Source organism: Dermacentor variabilis, chromosome 4, assembly GCF_050947875.1.
Source record: "Dermacentor variabilis isolate Ectoservices chromosome 4, ASM5094787v1, whole genome shotgun sequence".
Lineage (NCBI taxonomy): Eukaryota > Metazoa > Arthropoda > Arachnida > Ixodida > Ixodidae > Dermacentor > Dermacentor variabilis.
In genome coordinates, this window is record NC_134571.1 from 184,583,456 (window position 1) to 184,611,401 (window position 27,946).

Genomic DNA, 27,946 nt, shown 5'->3' on the forward strand with positions numbered 1-27,946 from the left:
ACATAAGCTGCAGTTGCTGGGAAACGTGAGGAGCAGTCAGGGATCTTTTAATGCTATCACGTTCCGCTATTAAAGGCAAAGCTTAAGTGTCCTCCAAAATTTTCGGCATGTTTTAGGAAGATTTTCAAGCAATAACCATAACTCAAAATGTCTGATTACAGTATCTTTTCTATTCTAACGCACCTTTTCTTCTTCGTGAAAATTCGGGCACAAATTGACTATGCAATCGGATAGAAAATTAAAATTGCCTTCACGACGTTTGTATGTTCTACCGCATAACACAAATGCACTGAGGCGAAGCTGGCTTTTAAATTAAATGTGGTGAAGCTTACCTTAAGAAACCAGCTGCAACTATAGACTAGAAGTTAACCGAGGAGCCCGATTTTTATTAGTCATATCATTAAAAGCCAATAAACAATAACACCAATGACAACATAGGGGAAATTACTTGTGCTTAATAAATGAAATAAAGAAACGATAAATTAATGGAAATGAAAGTGGATGAAAAAACAACTTGCCGCAGGTGGTGAACGATCCCACAACCTTCGCATCTCGTTTATTACATAACGAGGGTCTCAAATCCAGCTGCAACTATGCAACACATGTTAGACCCTTGCACATTTTCTTTGCGAAAACATAATCAGGTGTGCATTACATTTCTACTTTGTTTGGAGCTCCAATGTAATGTCAATGTTAGTTTAGTACTTCGTACGCACAACAAGGACGTGCACATTTGATTCGGAGGCGTCCTAGAATCAGCCTATATACGGCCAAATGAATCAGTGGTGTGTTCTAGAATTTTTTTCTGCATTTCATTTAATTTGTCTCACCAGATAATTCGATCAATTTAGTCTGTCCCGTCAGGGTCGAATTATTTGAGTTCGACTGTACTTTCTTTTTGTTACAGAAATAATGAAGGAGACAAGAGGGAGGGGTGACGGAGATACGGGGAGGTTAGCCAGTGTAAAGATTGGTTGCAGTAGCTGCTCCGCTGTGTGATGTGACTACAGTAAAACACTGCTGTAACAAAGCTGAAGTGGAAGCCGATGTACCTTCGTGACAACTGTAGAATGCACCCATCACAGGGAAGGGGGGTGTGGTGGGTGGCGTAATGGTCATGGCGAGTTAACTATGGTTAAGCCAAAGTCAATGTGAGAGCCCATGGCACACTGCCAAAGGACCGTGCAAGATTCTCTTCAGCCATGGCTTCATCAGCAAGATGCCTGTTTTCTCAAATGCAGCTGTCAACACTAATGCATCATCACCATTAGTGTGCGCACAGAAATAGCACTGCAACAAAGCGAGGTCATAGAATTTCGTGAACATACTGGCAAAATGCTGCAAGCCTCTGATTTCATACAATGCTTGCTGTTCTACGTGAGTGACTGCTTCTAAAGAACAATAAAAATGAACCTTTGTTTACTTTGACATCCAGTAACCAGCACTGCACAAGATCAGGGATTTGCAGTCTCCTCCGGCAAGTCACACAATCGCTGAGAACACGGGAGTAGATGAGGTCGTATTGTGCAGCAATTCAGTTAAATTTTTATTCTTCTCATTTGTCACATTGAGTAACCTATCCCAGTGATACAGCAGCACTGCTTCATCTGAGCCAATGGCGAAGAACAAGAATGGAAAACAAAATGGATCATTATAAAATATGATCTGCAACAAACAGCTTGACTGTGTAGGAGCAGTAGTTCATTGTGGCTGCAGTTAGACAGTGTAGAATGTATCAACGCATCCTTTGTTGCACATGCCAGAAGCTCTCTGCTGTTTGTGTTCAGATTTCAGCATAATGGTCAAAAAATCTTCATTATGTATAAAATACAAAAGGTTTGTTACATCCATTTATAGGAAATTATACGGCACAAAGACTACTGCAACTACAAGTGCATGAAAATGCGATACAAGTTTTTCTGCTGTCCTGAGAGAATTGAAGTTTAAATTTGCACTTTAAGGTTGCAATGTGGGAGTCAGCGAGCTGGCAGAGTGACGTAGTGAGGCAACAGCGGTAGGGTACAGGCATCCGTCCAAAATAATTCAAGTTCTACCAGCCTGCATGACCGCTTATGATCTACAAAGCAATCCCCACACTTGATGATAAGACTAAAGAAAAAATATATGCTGATCCCACGCACTGTGGAAATCGCTGTAAGTGAAGCTTTCCATGCTGTTTGCTTTGGTTGATGATAACAAGCAGTGATGTTGATGCCAAATGTTTATATTCTTCAATGTCTACTCCAACATGAGAGTGGTGAGTTGATGTTAAACAATATCTTGTGTGCACCGTGTTTGCTTGAGGAGTTGTTGTTCACCATATTTCATAACCTCTGAGAGGGTTGAGCATTGTCATTGCTTCGCATGACACATCACATCATGGCAGAAGTATCAGACTTTCATTGAATTATAGTGCCAAAACCAGAATCGGACTATGGGCACGCAGTAGTGGCAGACTCTGGATTAATTTTGACATTGTGGTGTTCTTTAATGTGTCTCTAAATCTAAGTGCTCAAGCATTCTTTATTTCACCCCCGTCGAAATGCAGCTGCCATGGTCGGGATCAAACCTGCAACCTCAAGCAATGCCACAGCCGAAAAGCTGCCACAGCAGGCATAGAAGAGTTGATTTGACGAGCGACCGCTCCTGTAGTTCCGCCTAGACCCTGCAGGGCACTTTCATTAATCTAGCCTCGCTTCTGCACACCCTGCATAAGTTGCCTGCTTGACATACTTACATGGCATTTATTTTTCAGAGATAGCAGAAACGTACCGTACCGAACCTTTAACTTGAATTTCTCCAGTTTCCCCGCAACTGCTGTCGTGTCTATAGTAGCAGCACTTCCCTGCCTTATGACGTCACCTTTTCCTCCCTTCCCCTCCACCCCCTCCCTTCCTTGGGAATTGCAAGAGTGCCAAGGCTGCTTGCGACTGTGTCAATTCTGCCCATTCTATGCCCCCCCTCTCCCATTCTGTCTAGCTTTCCTCTGGGCTGGCATGTTAGTAGAAAGCTAAGTGCTGCAGTTTCTGGAAAGCTTCTGCGGGGGGTCACAGGTAATTACAACTATGAAGAGATGTGGCGGTGCCCAGGGAGCTACAGAGGACATTGTGCACATGCAACGCGATGGAAATGTCTAAATGAGTTTCTCGCGTCTCCTTTCCTCTCTACCTAGCTTCTTCCATGTATACACGCTCTGAACCACCCATGACACGGGGTGCAAGACAGCCACAGCAGCAGCAGCCGCAGTGAGAAAATCGAATGAAGATGCAAAGAAGGCTTCACTTTAACAAACACAAATGCATGCACTCACTAACAAGCGAAAGATTGTTTTGTCATCATGATGAAGAAAACAGGAGCAAACAGCATGAACAGAAAGAAAAAAACAAGAAGTTAACTACTATACTGAGCAGGGCAACCGAAGGAGCACTGATGCATGACTTGCCTTGCTAGTGAGTAGCGCAACACGTGTGCATGTATCCGCATGTCACCTTCAGGATTCCACACCCATCAAAGGGGGGTTTGCAACTGCCAGGTTTACTCCGTAATGATGGTCGTTACCTTAAAAAGCACTTGAAGGAATTGATGCTCAAGCAAGATCTACTATGTGATCCACCGCAACGGCACTTCGTCGGTCAGGAAACTTTAATTGCCAAAGAAGTCAGTTCCTCACACTGTTAACCACTTCATGGCCTTGTTTCCTCTTCTTTTTGTGGGTTTTGTTCACTCCATATTTACTGCACTGATTCAATACACCAATGCCCTTCACTTTCTACTGCTTGTGTTTGATCGCCTTTGCCTTTACTACTGTCCCCATGCATTGTTTTTCCTTTCTGTAGTTGTTTATGCACAGCTTGACCTCCACTGTGCTGAGGATAACTTAGTGCACTGCCCCATTTCTATACCCTTCCCCTATTTCCCCAATGTAGGGTAGAAAACAGATAGCATGGGGTAGCAAAATAGCGTAACAGCACAAGTATTATTGGTTTAATTGCTACCCTAACGTGTGTGTTGACCTCCACATCCTTCCTCTCTCATCTTTCTCTGGCATGAGCGGGTGAGAGGTTGGCATTAACCCCTTAAATATTGATAAATCTGTCAAAAGTGCAGTTTTCTTTTTTCCCCCGTTTTCTTTTTGTACTTTTTTACAGCAAACCTGTTTATGGCTAGGTTGTGGCAGATCTCGTCTCTACGGACATAGACCAACAATTTTTCCTACGTGGGCCAATCCTGAAGATAGTGAAATTCAGGACCGACCCACGGCGTAGGTGAAGCAGGCATTAAGCACTCCTCATATGTGGGCTGATCCCAAAGATGGTGCAATACCAGGCCGACCCGCGGTGGAGGTGAATTAGGCTTTAAGCACTCCCCATGCGTGGGCCGATCCCGAAGATAATGCAATACCGGGCCGGCTTGCGGCAGAGGTGCAGTTCGCCATTAAGGGGCCCACGTTCACAGCAATGCTGGTCATCCTTTTTCCCGAAGTGGAAGGGCACAGATGTTTTTTTTTATGATACCAGGAATGCCTACACTGCTTTTCCTGCTCTTGGTGAAAAAAAAAAGAAAAGCAAGAGAAATTGTGTATTAATTATTTATACGTCAAAATTATAAGGTAGTGCGAACTTTGTGACAACGAGTTGACTTTTTATCAACAGTTAAGGGGTTAATGTTCCCAGGCTACATCTAGTCTATCAGAGAAGACACAGTGAAGGACTACAGACTTGATCATGACCACCCAAGCTCTTCTTAGCATGCAACAAAATTTCGGGATACCGAAGTTTGTGTACATCATCATCAGTGTGTTGCTATCACAGCTAACAAGCAAAATCACAGCATCGTTCTCAGACATTATGACACGTGCTTATGTGTGGTGAACTGTAATGAACTGCGATGTACATGAGTGGCGACGGGCACATCTGGGTACGGACCTAGGACACTGTATACTTGGTTGTATGCCAGGTGTTGATGACAACGCATGTTGAGTAGCTGCAAGAACCGTACATGATGTGTATACTATACATTGGACGAATCACTTAAACACTGCCTAAAATGATGAACAGTTGTCGAACATGCCTCAAGGTGGAGCAAATGCTTCACTTAGAGGCATGAATCCAGTTACTGCCAGGAATCATGGAGTGTCACGTACACTAGTTATCTAAAACCTCTAGAACGACTGCAGAAGCAAATATGGAGAGTCAAAATGCCACGATCAACCTATATGTAACATTTTTCAATCGCAACGCATTCTTTCACTTCCGATGTTGCGCGACTACAAGATTGCTGTTTCCAATCAATAATATAACTAATAAAAACTCGCCTCTTCCTGTTGATCTTTTTCCATTCCTATATGCAATACGTGTCATGCTTCAAATGGTAACATTAACCTATATATATATTTTCTGACGTTCCTGAAAAATAAAGTTTCAGTTTCAGTTTCAACAAAACTAGGGCACTAATTTTTGTCATTGCAACAACTGCTTTTGGGCAACCACCGAAAGCAGTCATTGACCCGACAAAGACAAGAACCCTCTTTGAAGCATTGGATCCATCGTGAGACTTGTTCAACCACAGATTACCCCAGAATGTACATGGCATTACTGCGGCAAGTGCTTATCAATTTTACAAAGGACAGACCACCAAGAAGTGTAATCTCGAGCTCGCCATCTCTCCCATATATGGAAACGGGGCTTGACGTCACCAGCAAACCTAGCCACCTACATTTTCCACTCACCTCAACAAAGCTGCTCTGGTCAGCATTCATCGCCGAGCAAACAAAGTCCACGTCCACTTCTATGCCGTCTGTGGGGGCGTTTCGGTACTCTCGTCGAGCCTTTCGCCACTCTTGGTAGAGGGCGCTGCACGTAGACAACCTCAGCCGATTCTCCACAAGGTCGGTGGCCTGGCTAGCCTCCTCAGCTTTCAGGGCATATGCAGTGGAACGGAGCACAGGACTTTTGGTGTGGAACTGGCAGCACAGAAGTGTCTCCACAAGCTGTGCTCCTGCAAACAGTAGTGGGCTTATTCAAGGTGCATTTCAGTCAATCAAACTTCACTTCCCTCTTCTAACGTAAGGCCCCTCTTCTTTTCTTTCCTTCTTTTAAAAACATTAATCGATGACAGGCTGGTATGTAAAGGAAAAGAAAGTCAGTCTAGTTGGAATTTATTCATGCCATCTGCTTTGTAATTTAAGCCATGCATAGCCCTTTCAGGCCCTAATTAAACCTGCCCATTAAAAATTTACTTTTACCACATTTCTTGAATCTTCAGAATTGTGAAAAGGGTACAGCTTCAGTACAGATTAAGTATTTTCAGTTCTTCAATGACTTTTGTCATGTTTACAGAATGTGGGTTCCATGCAAAAACTTTCCGCAGATACACATAGACCACTTCATGTCTAGCACATTTGCAAAGCACCTATCCAGCTCCTTGAATAACGTGCCTGATGCAAACCACTGTGAAAAACAATGAAAATGAACACGCTACGTGACGACATATAGAAACTGAGAGTAAACACCAAGCCATCTATTTTCCAGCTTGTTTAACTAAAACACTTTGCACATAATATGTAAACTTGCAGCACATGTTCAATCGAAAGTGCTTCAAGGTGCAAGCGGCGTGTTTTAACTATAATTATCCTCATCAGTTGTTTAGCTTTAGAGACACTATCTTGGCATGCACAACTGTCCACACAGCATCTGAAGTACCAGGATGTACACAGGTCAGCAGAATAAATGGACACTGACTCACCAATACTTTCACAGGCTACGTACTCACACTCATGTAGACTCGCACTCGTTCACTCAGAACCACTAATACTCGCCAGCACTCACTTTCGGTCAAAGTCGCTTCCATTCATGCTTGCCACCACTCACTCACACTCATGTCCACGACAAGTTGAGTTTTCACCATTATGCATCCCTTGCTAACATTTGCAGCTGAACACTAATGTCCATCCATGTGTACACTGCAGCTGACAGGCATTTCACAAATTATGCATAAAATAAGCTCGAGTGTGCTATGCAAGGGCAGTGTCACCTATATATTGTCGTGAGTGCCCGTGTGCACTTTATTCTGAGAAAACAAAAAAATCATTATACCTATTATACTCACTGCATTTGAACTGTAGAAGCAGAATTAATTGTACAAATTTTGGAAGTTTAGGAAAGGTAACAAGCACCATGTGACAGAGTTACCAATTAATGAAACAATAATCACCAATTTAAAAAGGATAGCACAGCATTTTAATGCTTACTTTCCATAGTGTGTTTTCTGACTCAAGTTCTTGTGGAATGCCAAGCACAATAACTTTTCACCCATTGCAAGCTAACTTCATTTCCTACCCTGGTATTGTTTCATTGCCTTTAAATCTCAACACGAAAACATACCTCCTGATGACTTACGAAATACAGTCAGATCTCATTATAAAGAAGGGGAATAGAAGGAAATAATAGATCTAATAAAGTGAAATTCCCCTCAATATCCCTATAGAGATTTCTAGTGCAGTACTACATGCCATAGTGGATATAACAAGACAATGGCCATAATGAAGTAGTTCTGGCTCCCCTTTCAACTTTGTTATAACAAGGTTTTACAGTATTATTCTTTGAGGCTACACAGAAATGATTGCCAAATTTCTTTTTGTGCTTTTTTTAAAGGTCCTTGCTGTCAGCAAAACTACTGATGGAATGGTAAACTGCCAGAGTTATTGCCAAAACTACAGCCCCATCTTTTTAAGGTCAATATGTCATAAGCTGTTGGAAAATATTATGTAATCATATTACAAAATTTTTGTATCGAAACTCAGCATTAATAAATTTACATCACGGTTTCAAAAGGGGTCATAACATAATCACACAGTTAATTGTAGTCATTCATACATTTGCTAAAATATTAGACAATAGGCAGATTGACGCAGTATTCATGGACATTAGTAGGGGGTATTTTATCAAGTTATTCACGAAAAACATATACTCAAACACAAAAATCTTCATCTTCAAGATATACTAATTTGGTGCATTGGAGATTACCTCCCAAAATTACGTCCAAAAATGCGTTCAGCATAGCGTTTAGTATGTTTCAGTTGATGGGAACTACAACGATTTTCCTGTGATGGTGGGTGTATCTCAGAGTAGTGTTCTGGGGCCACTACTATTTCTTTTTGCATAATAATGACCTGGTTAGTGTAGTTACCCCTAAAACACAAGTTCATTTGTCCGCAGATGACTATTTGTTGTTTCACAATATTACATCTCTACATGACCAAGACAAATTGAGTTCTAATATAGACAAGGTCCTGTAGTGGCGCAGTAAATTAGTCATTGATATTAACACCAATAAATCTGTTTCTCTGAGAATAACATGCAAAAAGAGTCCTTTAAAGCAGGGGTCTCCAAAGTTTTTGACCAGACGGCCAGATTGGCGATTAGTGGTGGTGTTGAGGGTCGGACAACAAATAAATAAATATTACTGAAAATAAATTTGTATACTTAAGTAACTATACTGGGCGTAGATTAAAAATGTTATTCCAATTATTCAATGTGCCTTCTTGATATACTGCCTTATTTTAATAAGCTGCATGGACCTTCAGGCATAATGTCCAGAAAATGAGCAAAATAATTACTTTAGAATTAGAATCTCGCTTTTCTCGCGAAGACTCCAAGGGTATATCAATATGAAATAATAATAAGCATTCGTGGTGGCAAACAAGCTCCATTCACATTTCTCACTACATAGTACACAGTTTTTGCTTGTTCACAGTCTATCTGCACCAAGCAGACAACTGCAGGACATTGAGGTGGTCTGGGAAATGTCGCCATTCCTTGCAAAGGGCCCTTTGTGTTGATAGTACGTCATTACCACTACTCCAATATTTCTATAAATCCGTGTTGACTTTTGTGCATATTGTTTATGTTTCAGTAGTGTGGTAGTGTAGACAAGTGGGCGTAGCATTGTCAGGAATAAAATAGCACAGTACACGATACAGAAAGAACTCAGGTTGTTTATGTTCTAAGAGTTGCCAGAAAGGACAACTTGCATAGGTTGGTGCATACGCCTAGTTTAATAAAATTAGATTTAGAAATGTCATGCAACTACACATATGAAAATCTTTCCCCCCCTTTCCTTTTCTGTTCTCCGTGATCGTAGCCATGCAGCCCTAATTGCTATATTTTGCGGTATATGACTTATGAACAATAATCATTGCCATACTAAATTCTTACTTCTTGAGGAGACGAGTTGCATCATGGGATATATTCAGATACGCCCCAGAGAAGCAGGAAACAAAGAATAGATATACACAGTATAGCACATGCTTACACATTCTTTGTGGCAAAACAAACAATTCAAAAATGGCGTCTCTTGCTACCAAACAAGCAGACTGATGTGTCGCTGACACCGATCCATGCCTCTTTCTCTAGGATGATAAGCTTCCAAAAGTCCACGAGCAGTAGTACCCTTACTTCTGCTCAAAATCTTAAGCTCACTAAACCGTAGTTCACACTTACAGGCCAGGCAATGAGCAGGCAGATGCGTACTGTCCTTATTAATGATTGACAGTTCGTGTTCCCATGATTGGTCGTTAACACTACTCTTGGTTTGACCTATACACGCCTTCCCACATGACAGCGGTACCATACAAATGACACCAGTTGCGCATTTGACAAACGGCCTGGCATGCTTCTTCTGGCAATCAAGCCTTCTTTGTTCACAAAGAATGCATAGGCCTGCTAGTTTGTGCAGCTCCGAAAAAACCACTGGCACACTGTACCTACCAGCGACCTTCTTGATGTTGTGGAACATCTCATGCACGTAAGTGACTACTTCGGCCCTTTCTTTCTTTTTTTGGGGGCGGGAGGGGGGGGCTGAGATGCTGGCTGTACATCTGGGGCCTTTTACCTTTTTCAGGAGAGTCTCCAAGACAGCTTCCAAGACCAAGCACGGATATATCCTGCTGCAATGAGCTTTGTCAATTGTTCCTCAACACTAGCCTGCATCATACGTGGACAGGATTTCATGAAAGCGGATTCTATGCATAGGGTGGCAATTCCTCTCTGGTGTGCTGTTCTCTTCTTTGTCCATGTTTCTTTGTGCTCCAATGGCTTTAAAATGTATCAAGTAACTTGCCCAAGAAGTTTTACAGTGCAAAAAAACATTGGCCTTGACAATCCACCAACTTCAGCAGCATTTATTATTTCACCTACGAGTCATTTTTTGACTGCAGACATGCTTTTCACCAGTCGGATTTTACTTTGCTGCACTATGAGCTGTAAGCAGACAGACTTTTCTAATTATTTATAAAGATGTCCTTCCCGGTTACCATACCATGCATGCTGCGGATGGAAAAAAGGAGCTTATATTACATGCAGCTATTTACATTCTGTCGTTTAGTAGGCGAATAGCTGGTAGGAGCTCTCTGGGCCCAGGGCACCTGGACACAGTCGAGAAAGCGTCAATGTATCTTGTTACGTCTGGGCTGGAATAACCAATCGGAGAGTTGTGAACTCCTCATGCAATGCTCGAATGAGGCTCCTGATTTGTCTGCGTAGCCCGTACGAGGTGGCATCGAGGCATGATTTCGTAACTGCAGTGAAGCCAGCTCCCGGACAGAAGCACAATCACACAAGGTATTGTGGAGACTCTCAACTGAGGCTCTGTGGGGAAAAGCAGCCCACCTGCGGGCTGGCCGTTATCGGAAGGACTGCCGTCGGCCCCAGGCCATAGTTTGGATACCCCTGCTCTATAGAGTATCAGTATAAACTGGGAGGATTACCCCTGAAGCAGGTCAACAATTGTACCTAGGCATAACAATCATTAAGAATCTCTCTTGGAATCCACACCATAGATAACTTTTCTTCTTCCCATTCCGCAAGCTGTCTGTTCTCAAAACATAAGCTTAGAAATTCTCTCCCAAATGTAAAACTGCTAACATACTTTACATACATTGATCCAAAACACGAAGCACACTTTCATAGTGCAGAACCCTTATGCTAAATATCACATTAACAGACTAGAATGCAATCAACAAAAGCATTCAGGATTGTTTACTTTAAATTTAAAGCAACCGATTCTCCTAGAGAGCTTATGAAAACTAATAACATTAAAACACTTGCAGCCAGAGCGAAAAGTGCGGCCTTTAATTTATTTGCCTGCTTCTTAACCACAAGTAATCACTGGACCCCTCTGTATATTTAACCCCTTTATCTTCAAGGTACACACAACATGGCATGGCTCACTCACTAATACCTTAATTTGCACAAACTGATACTCATAAATTTTCTTTCTTTCCGCATACAATGGCTGAGTGGAATCACCTCAGAGAACCTTATACAAACAACATACACCCAATAAGTACACCCATGAGCAAAGGTACACAGACCAGGGATTGTGCAATAAATCCGATTTTTTTCCTCAGCCTGTGAATGCAACTTGAAATTGAAGACTGCAGTCCAAACTTGGCATTGTGACCTTTCTAGTCTACTCGTCAATTTCAGTTTATACATGCTAATTGCAAAGAGATTTAGTTTCTTCGGAGACCCTGCGGTCCGTATACGTTTGCTCACAGCTGTACCAATTTACATTCCTTGTGTACCTATTTATGTTCCTGTATCTTCTAGCTCTATTTTGGAACCTTTCTAATGTATGGATAATAGTATTTTCTGCTTTGATGTCTCACTTCATTCATTGTATTCATCACTGTAGTAATTGTTACTGTACCTTTTAATTTCTGTATCTTTCTTTTAATTACTTTATCTTCTGTATTTTTGTTGCTAATTAATAGCACCATCCTGCATTGACAATTGTCTTTCTTTTATTATGTCTTTTTTGTATTTTTCCATGTTTTTTGTATTATTATGACGTCCATATACTGCTATATGACCCTATTGTGGTCTGCAGTATGCATGTACTAAGTAAAACCTTTATATATATATGTACATAAAAGGTATTGGAGTGCTAACAGAAGGATGTACGAAGATAATCGAGACAAAAGAAAGCGCTGACTTTTACAAATGTCCCAGCTGGGCACTTTTATGTTTTTATGGTGGTTGTGGGTCGTCGTCGTGACCAGTGCAATGTCATAAGAAGGAAAAATGTGCAAAACAACATGCAAGATTATAAGCCGCAGAAACTGCCAGGCTAGTAATAAAATGCCAGTTCGAGCTGTCAGAGGATATATATATATATATATATATATATATATATATATATATATATATATATATATATATATATATATCAGCCATGTGCAGAGGCGGGTACATTTGTCAGGGTTACAATAGATTATATTAAGCATGGAAATGCGTGATTTCCTTATATGTCTTAATAATTGTCATTAACATATGCAATTTGTTTGTTTTCATTTCTTGTGTATTGCGTCTGCTCGCCTAGCGAGTGTGCGTGAAAGCTGCGCTAGTTTGTACATATATTCACACCGCGCACTGCAATAAAATATTGTTACAATTCAGCCCTTCGTTTTGTTTCGCCTATCTTCATCCTTCGACCTGTGTGCGCTGTTTTATTTGGGTACGGATCACCGACATGCCTATTCGATCGCATATTATTTATTCTGTGAAAATTTTATGACCGATTTATACTGCTATAACCTAGATCCCGTGCGCAGCTTTGCAATCTCCGAAACAATACATTTATAGAATACTGCTTGGCGTACATTTCTCAAGTTGGGCACTTTCACGTGCACACACACATCACCGCGTAGATCACTTCCGCCAAAAAAGTTAGCCTCGGTGGAACAAAAAGAGAGAGAGCAAAGCTAAACTAATGCCGCAAAGTTAAACTATAACTAACGCCAAAAATGAATCGATGCTGTCTTACCACGCTGAAGAGGCCGCCGTCTGACGAGGAGGGGAAACATGTTCACCAACAGGCAGTCGCTGGCCGGCTTCGCGAAGGGCACCGCAAAACAACGGGAAATAGAACGGGCGCCGTACCACAGCGCTCGGCTGATGAGCGCGAGCTGCGCAACGTGCAAGTGGCTCAAGTCTCGTGGAGCGCGGCAGCTCGTAATGCGCCGCTTCAACGCGCTCTGTGCTTCGCGTCAAATCGTTCCCATTTGACGTCACACCCGTGCACATCTGCGCTGAAAGAACAAAACGAGCGCCTTCGCTTCAAATTCGAACGCATCAGTGACTACTCTCGACTCCAGAGTCTCGGCGCGCGAGAACGCGCAGGCGGCGCTCGTGCCGTTTCAAACATGGCCGCGTCCGTGCCGTGGATTTCGTGACGTGGATGGGAACCGCGGCCCGAGGAATAATTTCGCGCCCGTATCGCCGAGTGCAAGCCCGCAGGACCTGCAGCCGATAACGGCAGGCGTCGACAATGTTCGAGATCACAGACTTCCAGAGTAAGCCGCGGGATGCGCACTGCCTGTGCCGTACTCACTGCGCTCGTGACAGCACGTTCAGCTGCCAGCCGGTGTTAAGCGTTCTGCTTGCGATCTTGCACGGGTTTCGGAAATGAATGGAGCTTCATTTTCTTATTGAATTATGGCACCGGCGCGAGGATTTCTGTCCCGTTGTGTCTGACGTCGCTTGTGCTGTGTTTTGGTTTCAGAAATCGGCGTCGGCCTAGCCGGATTCGGCGTTGCCTTCCTGTTCCTGGGCGTCCTGTTGCTGTTTGACAAGGGCCTCCTTGCCTTAGGAAACGTGAGTGACAGGACATAATTGGGCTCGAAGTTTGTTCAACAGTCTTTAGCAGACTGATTGTGTGCGAACGTGGTGAGCCGGCAGCAACAGCAGTAATCGCTTCCCGGAAAGCGAAAGTACGGGGTGTTCGAATTGACTTGCCAGGTGATCTAATGCACACGTTGGCATTAACTGCGTTAAGCAGTTAATTGAATGCTATACAACTAAATGCGATGCGTGAGATTGTATTTATTTTCATCCTACGCGGCGTGTAATCTCACTCAATGTTTATGTTTGTGCAATGCACGGGGCACAACTTAACGTCATGGAATGTTTATGCAATGTACACCATTGTCAGGTAGGCGAAGGCGATGAATGATGCTTGAAGCGGGAACAATGGCGAGGAAAGGTGTATGCACAGAGAAGTGGTGGGTGGGTAGGGGGGGGGGGGGTTCAAAATTGAGTTCAGTCCTTATTGTGTGGAGGGGGGGGAGGGGGGGGAGGTCAGATACCCATTGGCCCAAGAATGGGGTAGCCCAACATATGAAATTTAAGAAAAATAATTCGTTCAATATCATGTGCCTGCCATTAAGAGGTCTGTAGGCTTATGAGCCTATGAAAGACGCCTATGAGCTGACATACTATAGACAGGTTTTATGTCATTATACTCATATGATCTAGCAGCAGCCACTTAGAAGGCCATCTGTGCAGGCTCAGTAGGCTTCCCTTTAAAAGTTATTTGTATGCTCAGACAATCATCAAGGGTGCCAGCACATTTAACACTACTTAGAGTTGTACAGTCTCGGAGAACTCTTGTGACTCGGACCTCTGCTCGATGTGCTCATTCTTACGCAACTTAATGTCGTGCACTGACATTTATGTGCACGCCTAATTCGGCCTGAGCACGACACCATGTCGGCAAGTATTCTTACCCGTAATGTCAGTGGCAACAAACTCATCACACAAAGCAACATTTCAGCAGGATCATTCTCTCTTTCCACAGCTTATTTGTGTGGTACATAGAGTTGTAGGCAAGGATGTTTTATGTGTGTACACTTGATGCAGTTTGTAACTTTCTATGTGTACAATGCAGTTGAAATAATTTTAGCAGGAGGGATGCCGTAGCTCTCATTTGCCACTTCACCGGGGATTGGAAGGAGTCACCACTCACCTAGTTCCGTCACCAAAACTTCTTTAAAAAAATTGCCATAGAGCCACATGCAAAAAAAAAAGTCATCTTTGCTGTACCAATTGATGGCCTTTGTCGATCTGTCACCGATTTTAATTTTGTCGTACTAACTTTTTTCCATTTGTGTGACCAGCAGAAAATTGCATAACTCTCCAGGGCACATATGGGTTGCTGTACCTTTGATTATTCAAACAGGCTGGTAACTGTATTCAGAATCCACAAAATTCAGCAGTAATAGCGCCATGTGCGGTGCAGTAAGTGAATGCACATTGCATTACCAGCACTTCTCATAGGCTGTAGACATGCTGCGTATGAGGCTGTAGGCTGTAGACATGATTGGTATGAACGAAACGTGGGGTAGTGTTTCGTTCATACCAATCTGCTGTGTGGTTGGCGTCTAAATGGAAGAGCAAAAGGGGAATTTCGCGGATAAAAGGCACAACAGCAGATGCAAATAAAACTGGCTTTCTTTGTAAGTGTGCATCCTCAAATCAATGCGAGCATTTCACACACATGCTGATAAATGTAACACTAAAATTCCAGATTCTCTGTTCATTGTGCAAGCCGATAATTTTTAATACAAATTATTGGCAAGATCCCTGCGTGATTCTTTTAATCTACTTGTGTAGCCTTAATCACGATCACAATAAAAAAATTCAATACAATATTACATGTCTGATGATGGGTTTTAAACCGAGCACCCCATTGCAGCAGCCTGATACTCTACCCATTCGGCCACAGGCACATGCACAGAATGACAGCTTACCAGTCCTTTGCTTGTAAAAATTAGCAATTCAAGATGCATGGCATGTGCCTGTCACGTAGCAGCGAGTTTGGTGTGAAAGTGAGAGTGCGCCAATGTCCGCTGCCATTCTTTTGTGGTGGCTAGCACTTTGTGATGCTATGTGATACTGCACTGCCTTTGGAATCAGCCCGTACGCAGAACACCCACAAGGCATTACGTGTACTTCAGTAGTGCATTGTGCGTGCAAGCAACTTTCTATAGTCTCTAAACTGACGTAGTGTCACCTTGCACTCGAAGTGGTGTTAGGTATTCCCTCATTCACACCCTCCATGACGCGCCTACAAAACCAGTTGTAGGCAGGTGTTCGAGAGTGATGTCACGCATTGTCTCCCCAACCTGCCGCTAGACCGCTGCAGTAGCTTAGTGGCTATGGCATTGCACTGCTCAGGTGGTGGTTGTGGGTTCGATCCTGGCTGCGGCGGCCACCTTTCGATGGGGGCAAAATGCAAAAGTGCTTATGGTATTAGGGCTAGGTGCACTTTAAGGAACCCCAGCTGGTCATAATTAATCCCGAGTCCCCCAGCTACAGCGTGCCTCATAGCTGCATCATAGTTTCGGCATGTAAAATCCTAGAATTTGAACAAACTTTGCTTCATTGCATTCAGAGTACAATGAAAGAGCTAGAGATCCCTAAGCAGAAAATTTATCGCTTATAGCTATGTTTATGGTTATAGTTGTGCATATAGTAGAACCAAATACATTTCTCCTCCACAACTGAAGTTATCCAGACGTTGGTATATAGAATTTAAAAAGAAATTAAAACAATCTGCTATGTACCAGAAAAAGGTTAATTCAGCGCGTGAAAATAGTTTGTGAAGAGTTCAAGTCTCACTGAAACGTATTTAAAAATTAAGCAAAACAGATTATAATGGCAACGCTAACTCCTTTGGCAAATTTGTCTGCAAATCCCACTGTTTCACTGACAATTGCCTTGATTTCTTCCCGTTGCTACACGCAGATCCTGTTTCTCACTGGCCTGGCGTTCGTCATCGGCCTAGAGCGCACATTTCGGTTCTTCTTCCAGAGGCACAAGATTCGTGGCACGCTCGCATTTTTTGGTGGCATTGCCATCGTCATCTTTGGTTTTCCCCTAATCGGGATCATCGTTGAAAGTTATGGCTTCATCCTGCTCTTCAGGCAAGCATGGCTGGGGCGGTGTTGCTAACCACAGGCAGTGTTCTTGTCTACCAAGAATGTGTCCACAGTGTGATGACTAAGTAGACTCATGCTAAGCCCAATATACAGGGTCTGTCCCGAAATTTCCCAGATTTTTTTTTATAAATCATTTATTCAATATCAGTGTAAAATTTTTTCAGAACTTTTTAAAGAATGCTCCCTCTGCTTCGATGCACCGTTGCAAACGCTTCACCCAATCATTGAAGGCGCCCTGAAAGCCGCCAACGGGAATCTCCTTCACTGAGCTTGCTGCGGCTGCTTTTACCGTCTCCAGCGTGCCATGCTGAGTTCCTTTCATGGTTCTTTTGATGCTTGGGAACAAATAGAAAGAAGTCCGGTGGTGCCAGATTGTGGCTGTACGGTGGCTGAGGCACTGTTGCCACACCCATTTCGGCCAGCATCTCGGAGACAGTGAGTGCGGTATGGCTTGACACGTTGTCATGGTGCAAGATCCAATTGTCGCGAATTTCTTTTCGGACGTGCCGAACCCTATGGTGCAACCATTTGAACATTTCTTAGTAAAATTCGTTGTTGACTGTTTGTTTCTGTGGCACGAACTCACTGTGAACCACACCTTTTCTTTCAAAAAACACAATGAGCATTGCCTTGATTTGCAATTTGCTCATCCTTGCTTTTTTCAGGTGAGGAGACTTCGCGGTGTGCCACTCACTGCTCTGACGCTTTGATTCGAGATCATACTCAAAAATCTGCGTTTCGTCCCCTGTGAACACTCTGTCCAAAAATTCTGGGTATGTTCCATAGCATTCATGCAATTCTGGCACTTCAACAAACGCTCTCCCTTCATCTCACACGTCAGGAATTTCGGCACCATTTTCCTCATTTGAAGATCCTCCATTAAAATGCGATGAATGATTGTTGTGGGTATTCCACACTCCTCTGCGATCAATCGAACACTTAATCGCTGCTCCTTGTCCAAAACTTGATGCACTTTTTGCACCGAGTCGTCTGTTTGTGATGTCGACGGGTGTCCCAAGTGGTCATTGTCATTGACACACTCCTGACCTTCCCGGAACCTCTTGTGCCACATGAAAGTTTGGCTTTGTTTCATCATGTGGTCACCGTAGGCTTTCCGAAGCATTTCGAGCATCTCCGCCCCATTTTTACCCAGTTTCACATAAAACCTTATTGCATAACGCTGCTCCAAAAACTGATCCGTTCTTTTTCTTGGTGAGGGTGCAGTAGATACGTCTGTGCAGAGTGTGACCTGCCTCAAGAACTGCCGGCAGGCAACTGAGACCAGTCTCATTTCAAAGCTTAGAACCCCCACTAACTTCTCCGCCTGCAGCCCCGCCCCGCCAGGTGGCATTGCCGACTACAAAAATCATTCCAGGAAGTTTTGGGACAGACCCTGTATTTGAATGTTACCGCATAGCACACACATAACACAGAAAAAGGGGACCACGAAACGCAGCACTGAGCTCTGTGCTTTAGTGCCATGTTTCATGGTCCTCTTTCTCTGTGTTGCATGCATGTTATGCGCTGACATTCAAATATGCATTACAGCCAAAAAGGGTGCGAGCTTATTAATAACTGCTTGGCTTCAATTTAACTTCTGGGACATCCAGTGTAAAGTGAATAATTAAAAAGTTGAATTGTGAATCTTTCATATTTGCATTATACTGTGATTTGTAATGTCCTCCTCTTCAAGTAATCCAGCTGATGTGTTCAAATTGTGCTCTCTACCGCAGGTGGTAGTTTAGAAGTGTTTCCACTTTTAAAATAATTTGGTGTACAAACATCCACATGTGTGTGAAGACTAATTGACTAAGCTGAATCGGTGCCATCTTGCTCTCACACGTGCACTCTCAGTGGTCATGGAGTGCTGGTGTAATAAGAAAAAGGGAAATAGAACTGGAATTAACTCCTCAGCTGAAGCTGCAGTATGGCAGAAATCAGTGACGCTTGCCATGTGCCGTACTAAAATGGGAACCAGCCAAACGAGAGAGATTTTAGCACAACTCTAGTGGCAGATGTGTGCACACTTGTACATCCTTGTGTCTGACAGCAGTGTCGTTCTCTCTTCCTCTCCCCACAGCGGGTTCTTCCCCGTTGTGATCAACTTCCTCCGTAGGATACCCATCTTGGGCACTCTGCTCAACCTGCCATTCATAGGACCGGTAAGTTGTCCACACTACTGTCGCTTAATTCTTGCGCACAGTATAAATGCCGTTGTAGCATAGGCGTTGGCAACTGCATCAGCGTGCCTTCCAACTCTCCCAAATTTTCCATAGTGTTTATCAATTTAGCCTGATTGTACGAGTTTATGGATGTTGTGTCAAGTCTTAAAAAAAAAAAAATGTGTGTGCAAAAAAGTTTCATTTTGTTAGAAGGTTGCCAGGCGAGGTTACCTGCTTCGAGGAAGTTTCTGCAGACACGCTCCTGAAGCAGAAGAAGTTGGCAGCACTGATGGCGCTGTTTCCTAAAACGAGTGTGTTGCTAATCTGTATATTTGCTATGACTGGTTTGTTGCAGCTTTTGTGTGTTGCATCAAAAGGTTACTCACCTTTAATTAAGTGCAAGTATCCCACGAAAGATGTGTGCTTATGGCAAGCTTTGAAAGCATGTGTGTGCCTTTCTTCAGCATCGTGCTCACATTTCTAATGAATTTTAATGTTCACATTTTGGCAGGTATGCAGCAGTGTCTTCACATAAAGTTTGGTTCAGCATTCTGCCAAATTATGCATCGGGTCAATTTGTTGAAACTCAGTGTATTGATTCTTGTTCAAAGCAGCAAATTGGTTCTTACCCGAGACTTCAATTAGACATCACTGTGGTCTTTTGAGTGTTTTGTGTGTTTTGTGTAGCCACACTGGTTTCATGAGACCACCTTAACTGGGAATTATGGCAGCCACTGCACGTAGATATTGTCATAGCTGTTGAAGCAGCACACTGAAATTGTGGCAAATGTAATAATTATTCTTCACTGTCTCATTGTGAGCCAGTGTTTCTTGCTTTTCATGTCTTGTTTCATTTTTTAGTGCTTCTTCACAATACAACCAATCGCACCATTACGAATGCATGACAAATTTTTTTTGTTATGCACATTTTTTCACTACAAGTGTACTTTTTCAGATTTTGCATGCTTTCTTTAGGGCCTTAAAAAAATAATATCACATCTACATGAGAAAAATTCATTTGGATGTTTCTGAATGTTCTCTACAACTTCTTCAGTGAAGCTTTTCTATTTAAACCAATACCTTAAAACGTTGTTATTTTTTGTAAATAATCATTTAAGCTTAGAGTAAAAAAAAAAAAGCTGAGTTGCTATAGAGGACAGCAGGCAATACTGTGTTGGTCGCATTCATGTACACAACCTTTTTTTTAAGATTTCGCACAAGTTAGCTGAAACACCCTGTACATGTTCGTACATATTTTACGAAGGTTGCTATTTGAGCCTGTTGGTGCGCCATTAGTGCAGATTACACGCTGTGTTATGAACAAGGAGGACAGCAGAAAACAAATGGTTTCCAGAAGTGCCATGTGTATACCGTTTGCTTCTTTCTGCTGTCTTTGTCTGTAACATGCTATGTAATCTGTATGTCCGTATACTGTATGTATGTTACCATGTCTTTCACATAAATTGAACTAAGGCTTTTAAAGAACCAAAGCATTTTGAGCATTTGAGACCATCATATTTACTCAGTTTATTTTTTGATGCACAAATTAGCTAGCTAAGTTCAGGTATGCAACTATTTAAATATTCCTTATAGGGCATAAGCTTGAAAAATCGGTAGAGAGCGTGCTCAGAAACACCAAATGAAGTGGTTCTCAGGACTGTGTTGTTCTCGTGACTGTGACATGGGGTTCTTTTTTGTGGGGCTTTGAAAAAAACCTGCAAAATATGCGCTGTGGCAGATGTTGCTTCACATGCTTGCATATGTGATTCATAGCTCTCTCAACAAATGAACAAAGCCTACATTCGCATCATAAAGCTGGCGAGCGTGTTTCAACCCACTTTCTGGACCAGCCTCTTGCTTATTATCTTGGGCCTTGACTTATTAAGTGTTGAAAACAGCAGCTGGCATGGTTGAAATTGTGGAAATGAGTAGGTTTGCTGCACTTTTCTGCACCAGACTGCTCCCTAATGGCACACAATAATATTAACTGTATTTTGTAAACTAGGCTTATGCTCGTACAACAGCAAAATAGGCACTCTTGCCACGAGACAAGGTTTGAGACTGGGCTGATTGGTGTTCCATGTTACTGTGAATTACAGCACACAACAGGACAAGCGCTGCCTAGTCAGTGCTTGTCCTTGTCCCGGTGTACGCTGCAATTCACAGTCACACTTGCCACGAAAGAAGTCTTAGTTGGTCAAAAATGATACGAAGGCAAGGTAAGTGGCAATGCCCCCGAAGTTCCCATGCCAACTTGCCGTGATGTCATGGATTTTGGCTGTGTCTACTCTGAAACGACTAGGTTGCATTCTAAAGGAACCAGAGACTCAGCCAAGGAAATTGTGAAAGCTTCACCTTTGATGAAATAGCCAGAATCTGAGATAGGGCTTTGAGATCCATGACAATGCACTAGTGTCTTTTAGCATAGCATTATGGTCTTACGATTACTGTTACCAGCTGCCACAAATGTGCATGCGCGTAGTATATGGGGCTCCAGCAAGTCTGCCATGACGGCTCCTGTATATTACCGTGATTACATAACATGGCAATGCTCAGGCCTGTTGGCATTGATGTTTGAAATTTAAATGAAGGGCACATAAGACAGGGACCCAAATAGGGGGTAGACAGAATGACGCTTGATATCCAGGCCAAGCGCCTTCCTGTCTACCTCTCTATTTGTGTCCCCGCCTTACGTGCGCTTCAATCAAATTTCAAACTATGAACATCAACTAACTAGCCCAAGTCGCCATCTTATTGCTGTTGGCATTGATTTGCCTTTGCTACTTATTTTCCGTCGTGACCACATAAAATATAATGGGTAAAATCAGCCATCGCCTAGTCTGATGTCACACTGAAGACAGAAGTATTCGCAATGTCTTGTCATTATTAAGATACATTTCTGATTGTGGCATTGCTCGGCCTAGAGAAATAATTCCACTTTCAGTTTCCCCTTTACAGATGGCACCGCGTTAGTTAGCATTGATCAATACTGTGCAATGCTGTGGTGCCATCTTCGTGGTCAAAATCAAGCTCATGGTCAAAACCACCTCGGTGCCATCTCTCCAGGCCTAGCAGTGTCAAAACAAACAACTGATCTGATTAATCCTCAGCCTGAGATTAGGCTAAGCGATGGCTGGTTTTACCATTTCTTTCTTGCTGTCAGGACAGAGAGCAAGTAAGACGGGCAAATTAGCGTCAAAGCATGCAGCCTGGGCACTGTACTGTTGTTAAGACAGCCATGTTAACCGACTGGAGCTGTCCCGATAAACTGTACACATGCACAGTCATGGCAGTTAGTAATGGTAAGGTAAGATGGTAACACTGCGCCAAAACTTTCAATTGACTTGCCACCTCAGAGGTTGCAGGGCAAAATTCAGAAAAGAAAAAGTTTTTCTTCATTTTTTTCACTAGTAAGCTAACAAACTTTTTTTTTTTCTTTTTGCGTCATTATCGAAAATTTAGTTTTGAAAATGGTAAGATCACCAGGTCTCAGTTCAGTTATTACTGTTCTTTGGTGTCCGAGTTCCTCAGGGGCTTTGTTTTTCTAAGATCTACAGAAGCGGCTTCTGTGCAGCCATTTGGCTGATGTCATGCAATTGTAAGTTGTAACTGTTATGTTGTTATTCGCATTGGGGACTGCCTATTTCAAAGTAGTGTATTTCACTTTTGATACCGATAGGTGCTGACATGCTAAGAATATGCAAAATCAACCAACTTGGAAAAGAATGGCCTGACAACTCGCAAGTGATTATACTTACATTCCCCAGGCACGGCTTTATCATCTATCCTTGCACATGCCGAGGCTACCTCTTTAAGCCTGCAGAGTGCACAGATTCTCCAATCACTATGTGGTGACCACACAAACACAGCAGTACTGTTGTGTGATGCAGATACCCAATATGAACAATGGGCACATCATCACATTTCTGATTGCCTGAAAAAAGGTTAAATTAATTTTTTTATTTAGTTTAGCTATTGGGAGTTTTAAGAAGGGCATTCATATTTTGTAAGTATGCATACTACTTTTCTCCATCCTTCCATCCAACCTTCTAGCTTAAAAGGAAGCTTCATTTCAGCTCAACTCTGATTTCTCTTTACAAGTACGTGTAAAACATAAAAATGCTTTTATTAGACACCCACCAATTTGAATGAAAGTTGTTGCATTTGAGAGAGGACGTTAAGTTCTAGTGACTGTTCATGATGGAAAAGCACTGCGAAAGCGGTAACTTTGGGAGAGCACAAGATAAAGCGGTACTAGCAACTGGAAATTTTATTTACGAAAGGAGTTGTTATATACAGAATGAATTTACATCACCACGACGCCACTATCATTGAAAACCAAAATGCAGCGCGACATATCAAGACATGAGTGCCTTCAATCACAAGCATAGCATATGTATAACCCCCTTTTTAAATGTAATACACAAAGGGCTCTGCCACTTGTCAGTGCTCTGTCTGGGTGGAAATGCTTTGTTCCACCTTATGTTTGCAAAATTTTCTCAGGGCTGATTTTATGCAGGCAGGATGTCCCTGTGCCATTCTTTACTAACTTTGAATGCACCTATTCATAGCTCAACAAAGGTTTCACCGATCTAGGGTGGTACATCCAGCATGGTCTATTGGGTCAAAACTTAATTGGCAGATCTAAATACTGGATTTGACGTTCCTTTGGTAGCTCAACGGTAAACTCAAGGCCAAATTTCCGTAAAGGTCTTCAATGCATTCACAAGCATGCTGCTACCAGGATTATCTTTCACCAAAACGAGCTAATCATCCACAAACCTGAACAGCTTTAGATCCGTGCTATCTAATTCTTTTTCAATAGCTCTACCCACTGTGCTTAAAGATATATTGCAAAGGACTTGGACAACATGAGACCCAATAGATACTCCATCTTTCTGGACGTACACTCCTTCTTCCCACCCTACCAATGTGGAACTGAGAGACAGTGCTAGCAACTTCAGAAAACCTTCAACAGACACCCCACTAGCATTATGAAAAGCAACTTCTTCATGGTTGTCTGTGATGCACTCTTTGACACTTTGGAAGGGAGCATGAGGAATGGAATAGTAAAGGTAAGTGATATCAATACCGAAAGCATTGCAAATTCTTACATCATTGGTTCTGAGATAGTTTACGACTTCCATGGAATTGGGAACTATAAACGGATCAAAAAAGTTAAGCAAATCCAAATGCTTCTGCAGAAAACCAGAGACCAAGTGAGGCCATGACCCCCTTTCCGAGCCAATAGTTCAGAACGGCATTTCCGGCTTATGGGTTTTCACGATGGAGAATGCCTGTCACACAAGGCTCTTCTCATTCTTCGCTTAGGAAGATAAACGGCACAAGCTTAAATCAGCCAATAATTTAACAGCCTCTCGTTTTACAGCAGTAGCCGTCTCAACTTCCCAAAAATTATTCTTAATGGTAGCTTTAACTTTTTCTAGGAACACCTTTGCCAGCAAAAGTACAAAATAACCCTCCTTATTCGAAACCACAGTACGAGAGTCACTATTCGCCAGGAACTTAATCACGGGCCAAAGCTTCTTGGCTACCAGTGATTTGACCTTACTGGAGGAAAACACATCATTGCGTTCCCAGTAGTACAAAGGTTCATAACGAAAGAAAACAATGCAACCAAGGATGGCTGTGACACCAAACATGGCCAAGAATCTGTTCAGTGCAAAAAAAGATGTTGTATACAGTATTCCTTTCAAATGTGGAAAGGAATACGTCGGCCAGACAGGCTGATGCCTGATCATCAAAGTTCTCCGAAAGGGGCACCGTACTCACATTTTGAAGTGCACTGTAGTGAATGCATGTGCAAACCTAAATTTGGGGACACAATTATCATTGAAGCTTATTGCATTAAGAAGGAGGATGATGGCTGTGTCAGCCAGCCATCCACTCTGCTTTCGAACTCTAAAGTTGCTTTTTCAGATATAAAATGACAGACGCCTTTGTGTCTTAGATTTAAAAAGGGGGGTTGTACTCGTGCTTTAGTTGTTATTGAAGGCACTTGTGTCTTGATATCTCCTGTTGCATTCTGGTTTTCAACGATAGTGGTTTTGTGGTGACATACATTCATTTTGTATATAAAAACTCGTTTCGTAGATAACTTTTCCAGTTGTTAGTGGCGCTTTGTCCTGTGTTCTTCCTAAGTCACCATTTTCACCACACTTTTCCATCATGAACGCTTACCAGCATGCCAAACTGACAGCTGTTCTAGTGACTGTGATAAGCAGAACTTAAATTTATGGCCTGAAGTTTTTTTACAAAAATTGCTGAGAATTAGTTACCTTAAAAAAAATAGAATTTCAAAGTTTACGCATTCAGAACACTGCACCAAAATGATATCGCATTTCTCAAAATTCCATTGGTTAGAGCATCACAAGCAGACAAATATGATATATGAATTTACACATTGTGCGATTTTGTTGAGGTGTTTATGAGGGTACTGCAAAAGTCCTGCTCACGAACTGGTAGTATATTTCAGAGCTGTGTTTAATGCGTCAATTTTGTCCACCTTGGATATATTATAAGATGCAGTTTGCATAATTGCGATAGTTTGTTGTTGCTGAGTTACAGGATTGTAAACTTGATACTTGAGCCTGTTGAAATTTTGTTGTGTTCAATAATACCTTTTAATACATTGATTACCTAAACAAAAAGACTGCTTTCTACAGTCACTAGAGTTAAACATTTTCTTCCAAACGCAGCAGATCTCATCAAAATTCATGCAGAGGTTGCCAAGAAAAAAAAACATTTCATCATTCCCATCTGTTTAGATAGAAGCTCCCGAGTTGATTCAGTCAATGCGCCGATTTTGTAACAGGGTGACAGCTGTACGTTTAAGCCTTTTGCTTGTAATAGGATAATTCTGCCCCACTTATCACATCTGGTTATGCTGAAAGACAGCGATGCAGAATGACGCGCTATGCAATCTGTGCTTCTCGTTGTGCATGTTAACCATAAGGTACAGCCTGCAGCTGGGAAACTGGTATGCGTGTCGCTAGGGCTTTCAAAGAGGGGAGCATCTTCTGTTGAACAGTTTCTTTATATTATGCCTGTGGTCTTGTTGGATATCATTTTCATGCAAATTGATTCACTGCCTACACATCCGACAGGTTGCATGTGCATTGTTCCTGCAGGAACTTTGCAGAAACATCCGGTGTCGTTTTAATGTGCAGCGCACAGCGTATGTATTCTAGTGCACTTAACGTCGTTCTCTGTCCCCTCCCCCTTTTGTTTCAGTTAATGGATCGCCTTTCAGGAGACAAGGGCGGGTCGATTGTGTGAGCTTTTGTTCCGGGCCCCGTGGTGGCTGCTGTCCGCACTAGGGCACGTCGCCACCCTACTCCACTCAGCTGTGTCCAAGGCGGCCGCAGGGGCCTCTCAAGCACGGGACGCAGCCGCCGGCGCAGCACGGCAGGTGCGTGACGCTGCGGCTGACAGCGCATCAAGGGGGGCGACAGCTGCGAGGGAGGCGGCCACATCGGCAGCTGCCACCGTAGGCGCCGGTGCCCAGGCCGTGCGGTCAGCGGCAAACCTTGGTGCTGCACGAGCAGCGATGGTCGTGACGGAAGCACGATCTGCAGCGAACCTAGGGTTGTCGCAAGCGGCAATGGTGGTGGAAAGTGTGCGGTCTGCAGCGAGCAACGGCGTGGCACGAGCGGTGACAGCAGTATGGTCGGCAGCGAGCTTCAGTGCAGGTGCGGTGCAAGCAGCGAAGACTGCTACGTCTGCAGCCGCCATTGGTGTTGCCGGAGCTGCAACATCTGCAAAGGCTGGAGCTGAGAGGGCAGTGGCTCAAGTCGCCCGGAATGCCCACTCCGTTGCATCCATCAGAGCCACAGAAGCAGCACAGGCAGCACGTTCCGCAGCTGGTCCGCGCACAGCAGCAGCAGTCCGCGCCGTCAGCTCTGCGGCGGAACTTGGCACTGCGCGAGCTGTGCAAGTCTTGGATGCCGTGCAAAAGCACAGAGCTAACCAGAAGCCTGCAGACGACCTAGAAGCCGGCCGCCGCAAGCGCCCATCGCCTGACCGAAGCAGCCAACGATCGAGCAAGAACCCAAAGAACAGCTCGGCTGAAGGAAATCGTGAGCATAAAAGCAAGAGCCCGTAAAATTCTGCTCTGTCACAGCCTCCAAGAGTCTGCTCAAGAGTTAAAAATCATTGACACCTGTTTCTGTCCCCACACTGCCACTGGTGCCTGGCTGTTCCCTCGCTGTCTGTCGTCATTCCTCCTTGAGTGCGTCTCTTGCCATCAAGTCACCTGATGTCATCATTCCTGCCTTCTTTATGGGTTGCCTTACACTTCCTTTACCTCCTGGTTCCTTTTGCTTGCTTGCTTGCTTGCTTGCTTGTGAACACGTCACCAGCAGCTGTCAATAAAGGCGCGCTCTTCCTGTATATTGCTGCAGTATTACGTGAAGCCACTTGTTTTTTTAGGTTGTGTGTTGAGCCTTTATTGTATACATATGTGCAGTGCCTTGATGGGGCTACCAACACACATTTTGTGCAGAGTCTCTGAAAGAGTGAAGTGAGGCAACTCTAACCAAAGCTCACTTTTGCTTGTTTAACTTTATATGTTGCTTTATTCTTTTCTGTAATTAGTGTCTTTTATTCATTAGTGTTGGTGCATTTGGATCATGCTATGTATGGAAACTCACATGACTGATCATGCCCCTGGGAGATGAGGCAAATAAATCTATTAGAAAAACATGTCAAGCAGGAAAAAAACGTGATTGTCTCAAAATGTTTAGTGGTTAGCAAGTACTAACACTGCAACAAATATACATAATTAGTGCCAGAAAACACAATCCGCCTTTTACTGGCACGATTCTGGGCATAAATCCTCCCACCCCACCCCAATCCCACAAGAGAATAGAAGATAGTGCTCGCATCATATAAATGGCAAGACCTTATTGCTGATTATGACTGCCTCATTGACTGTTATGAGAGAGGTTGGTGGTGGGGGGGTTATTTGTGATAGGAAAGATGG

General features: G+C 43.1%; 2 protein-coding genes across 4 annotated transcripts in view; one reads left to right on the forward strand and one right to left on the reverse strand.

Moving 5' to 3' along the window:
- The window catches only part of LOC142579989 (uncharacterized), a 43,519-nt gene extending 30,445 nt beyond the window's left edge, over nt 1-13,074 (reverse strand). The window contains exons 1-2 of one of the 2 annotated variants that reach the window (XM_075690700.1): nt 12,826-13,074; nt 5,729-5,997 (exon numbers count right to left, since the gene is read on the reverse strand). In XM_075690700.1, the coding sequence (XP_075546815.1) occupies nt 5,729-5,997; nt 12,826-12,865 (309 nt within the window). In that variant the 5' untranslated portion in view covers nt 12,866-13,074. The remainder of the gene's footprint in view (nt 1-5,728; nt 5,998-12,825) is intronic. The other variant, XM_075690699.1, reaches the window with a different exon arrangement.
- A 101-nt stretch (nt 13,075-13,175) lies between these two features.
- Nucleotides 13,176-27,668, forward strand: LOC142579990 (vesicle transport protein GOT1B). Of its 2 annotated transcripts, XM_075690702.1 has the most exons (5): nt 13,176-13,354; nt 13,564-13,655; nt 16,587-16,765; nt 18,861-18,942; nt 26,197-27,668. In XM_075690702.1, exons 1-5 carry the CDS (start codon nt 13,330-13,332, stop codon nt 26,239-26,241), a joined length of 423 nt encoding a protein of 140 aa, XP_075546817.1. In that variant the 5' UTR covers nt 13,176-13,329; the 3' UTR covers nt 26,242-27,668. The 2 variants fall into 2 exon arrangements, with proteins under 2 accessions (XP_075546817.1, XP_075546816.1); XM_075690701.1 differs by lacking the exon at nt 16,587-16,765.
- Nucleotides 27,669-27,946: the final 278 nt, after the last annotated feature.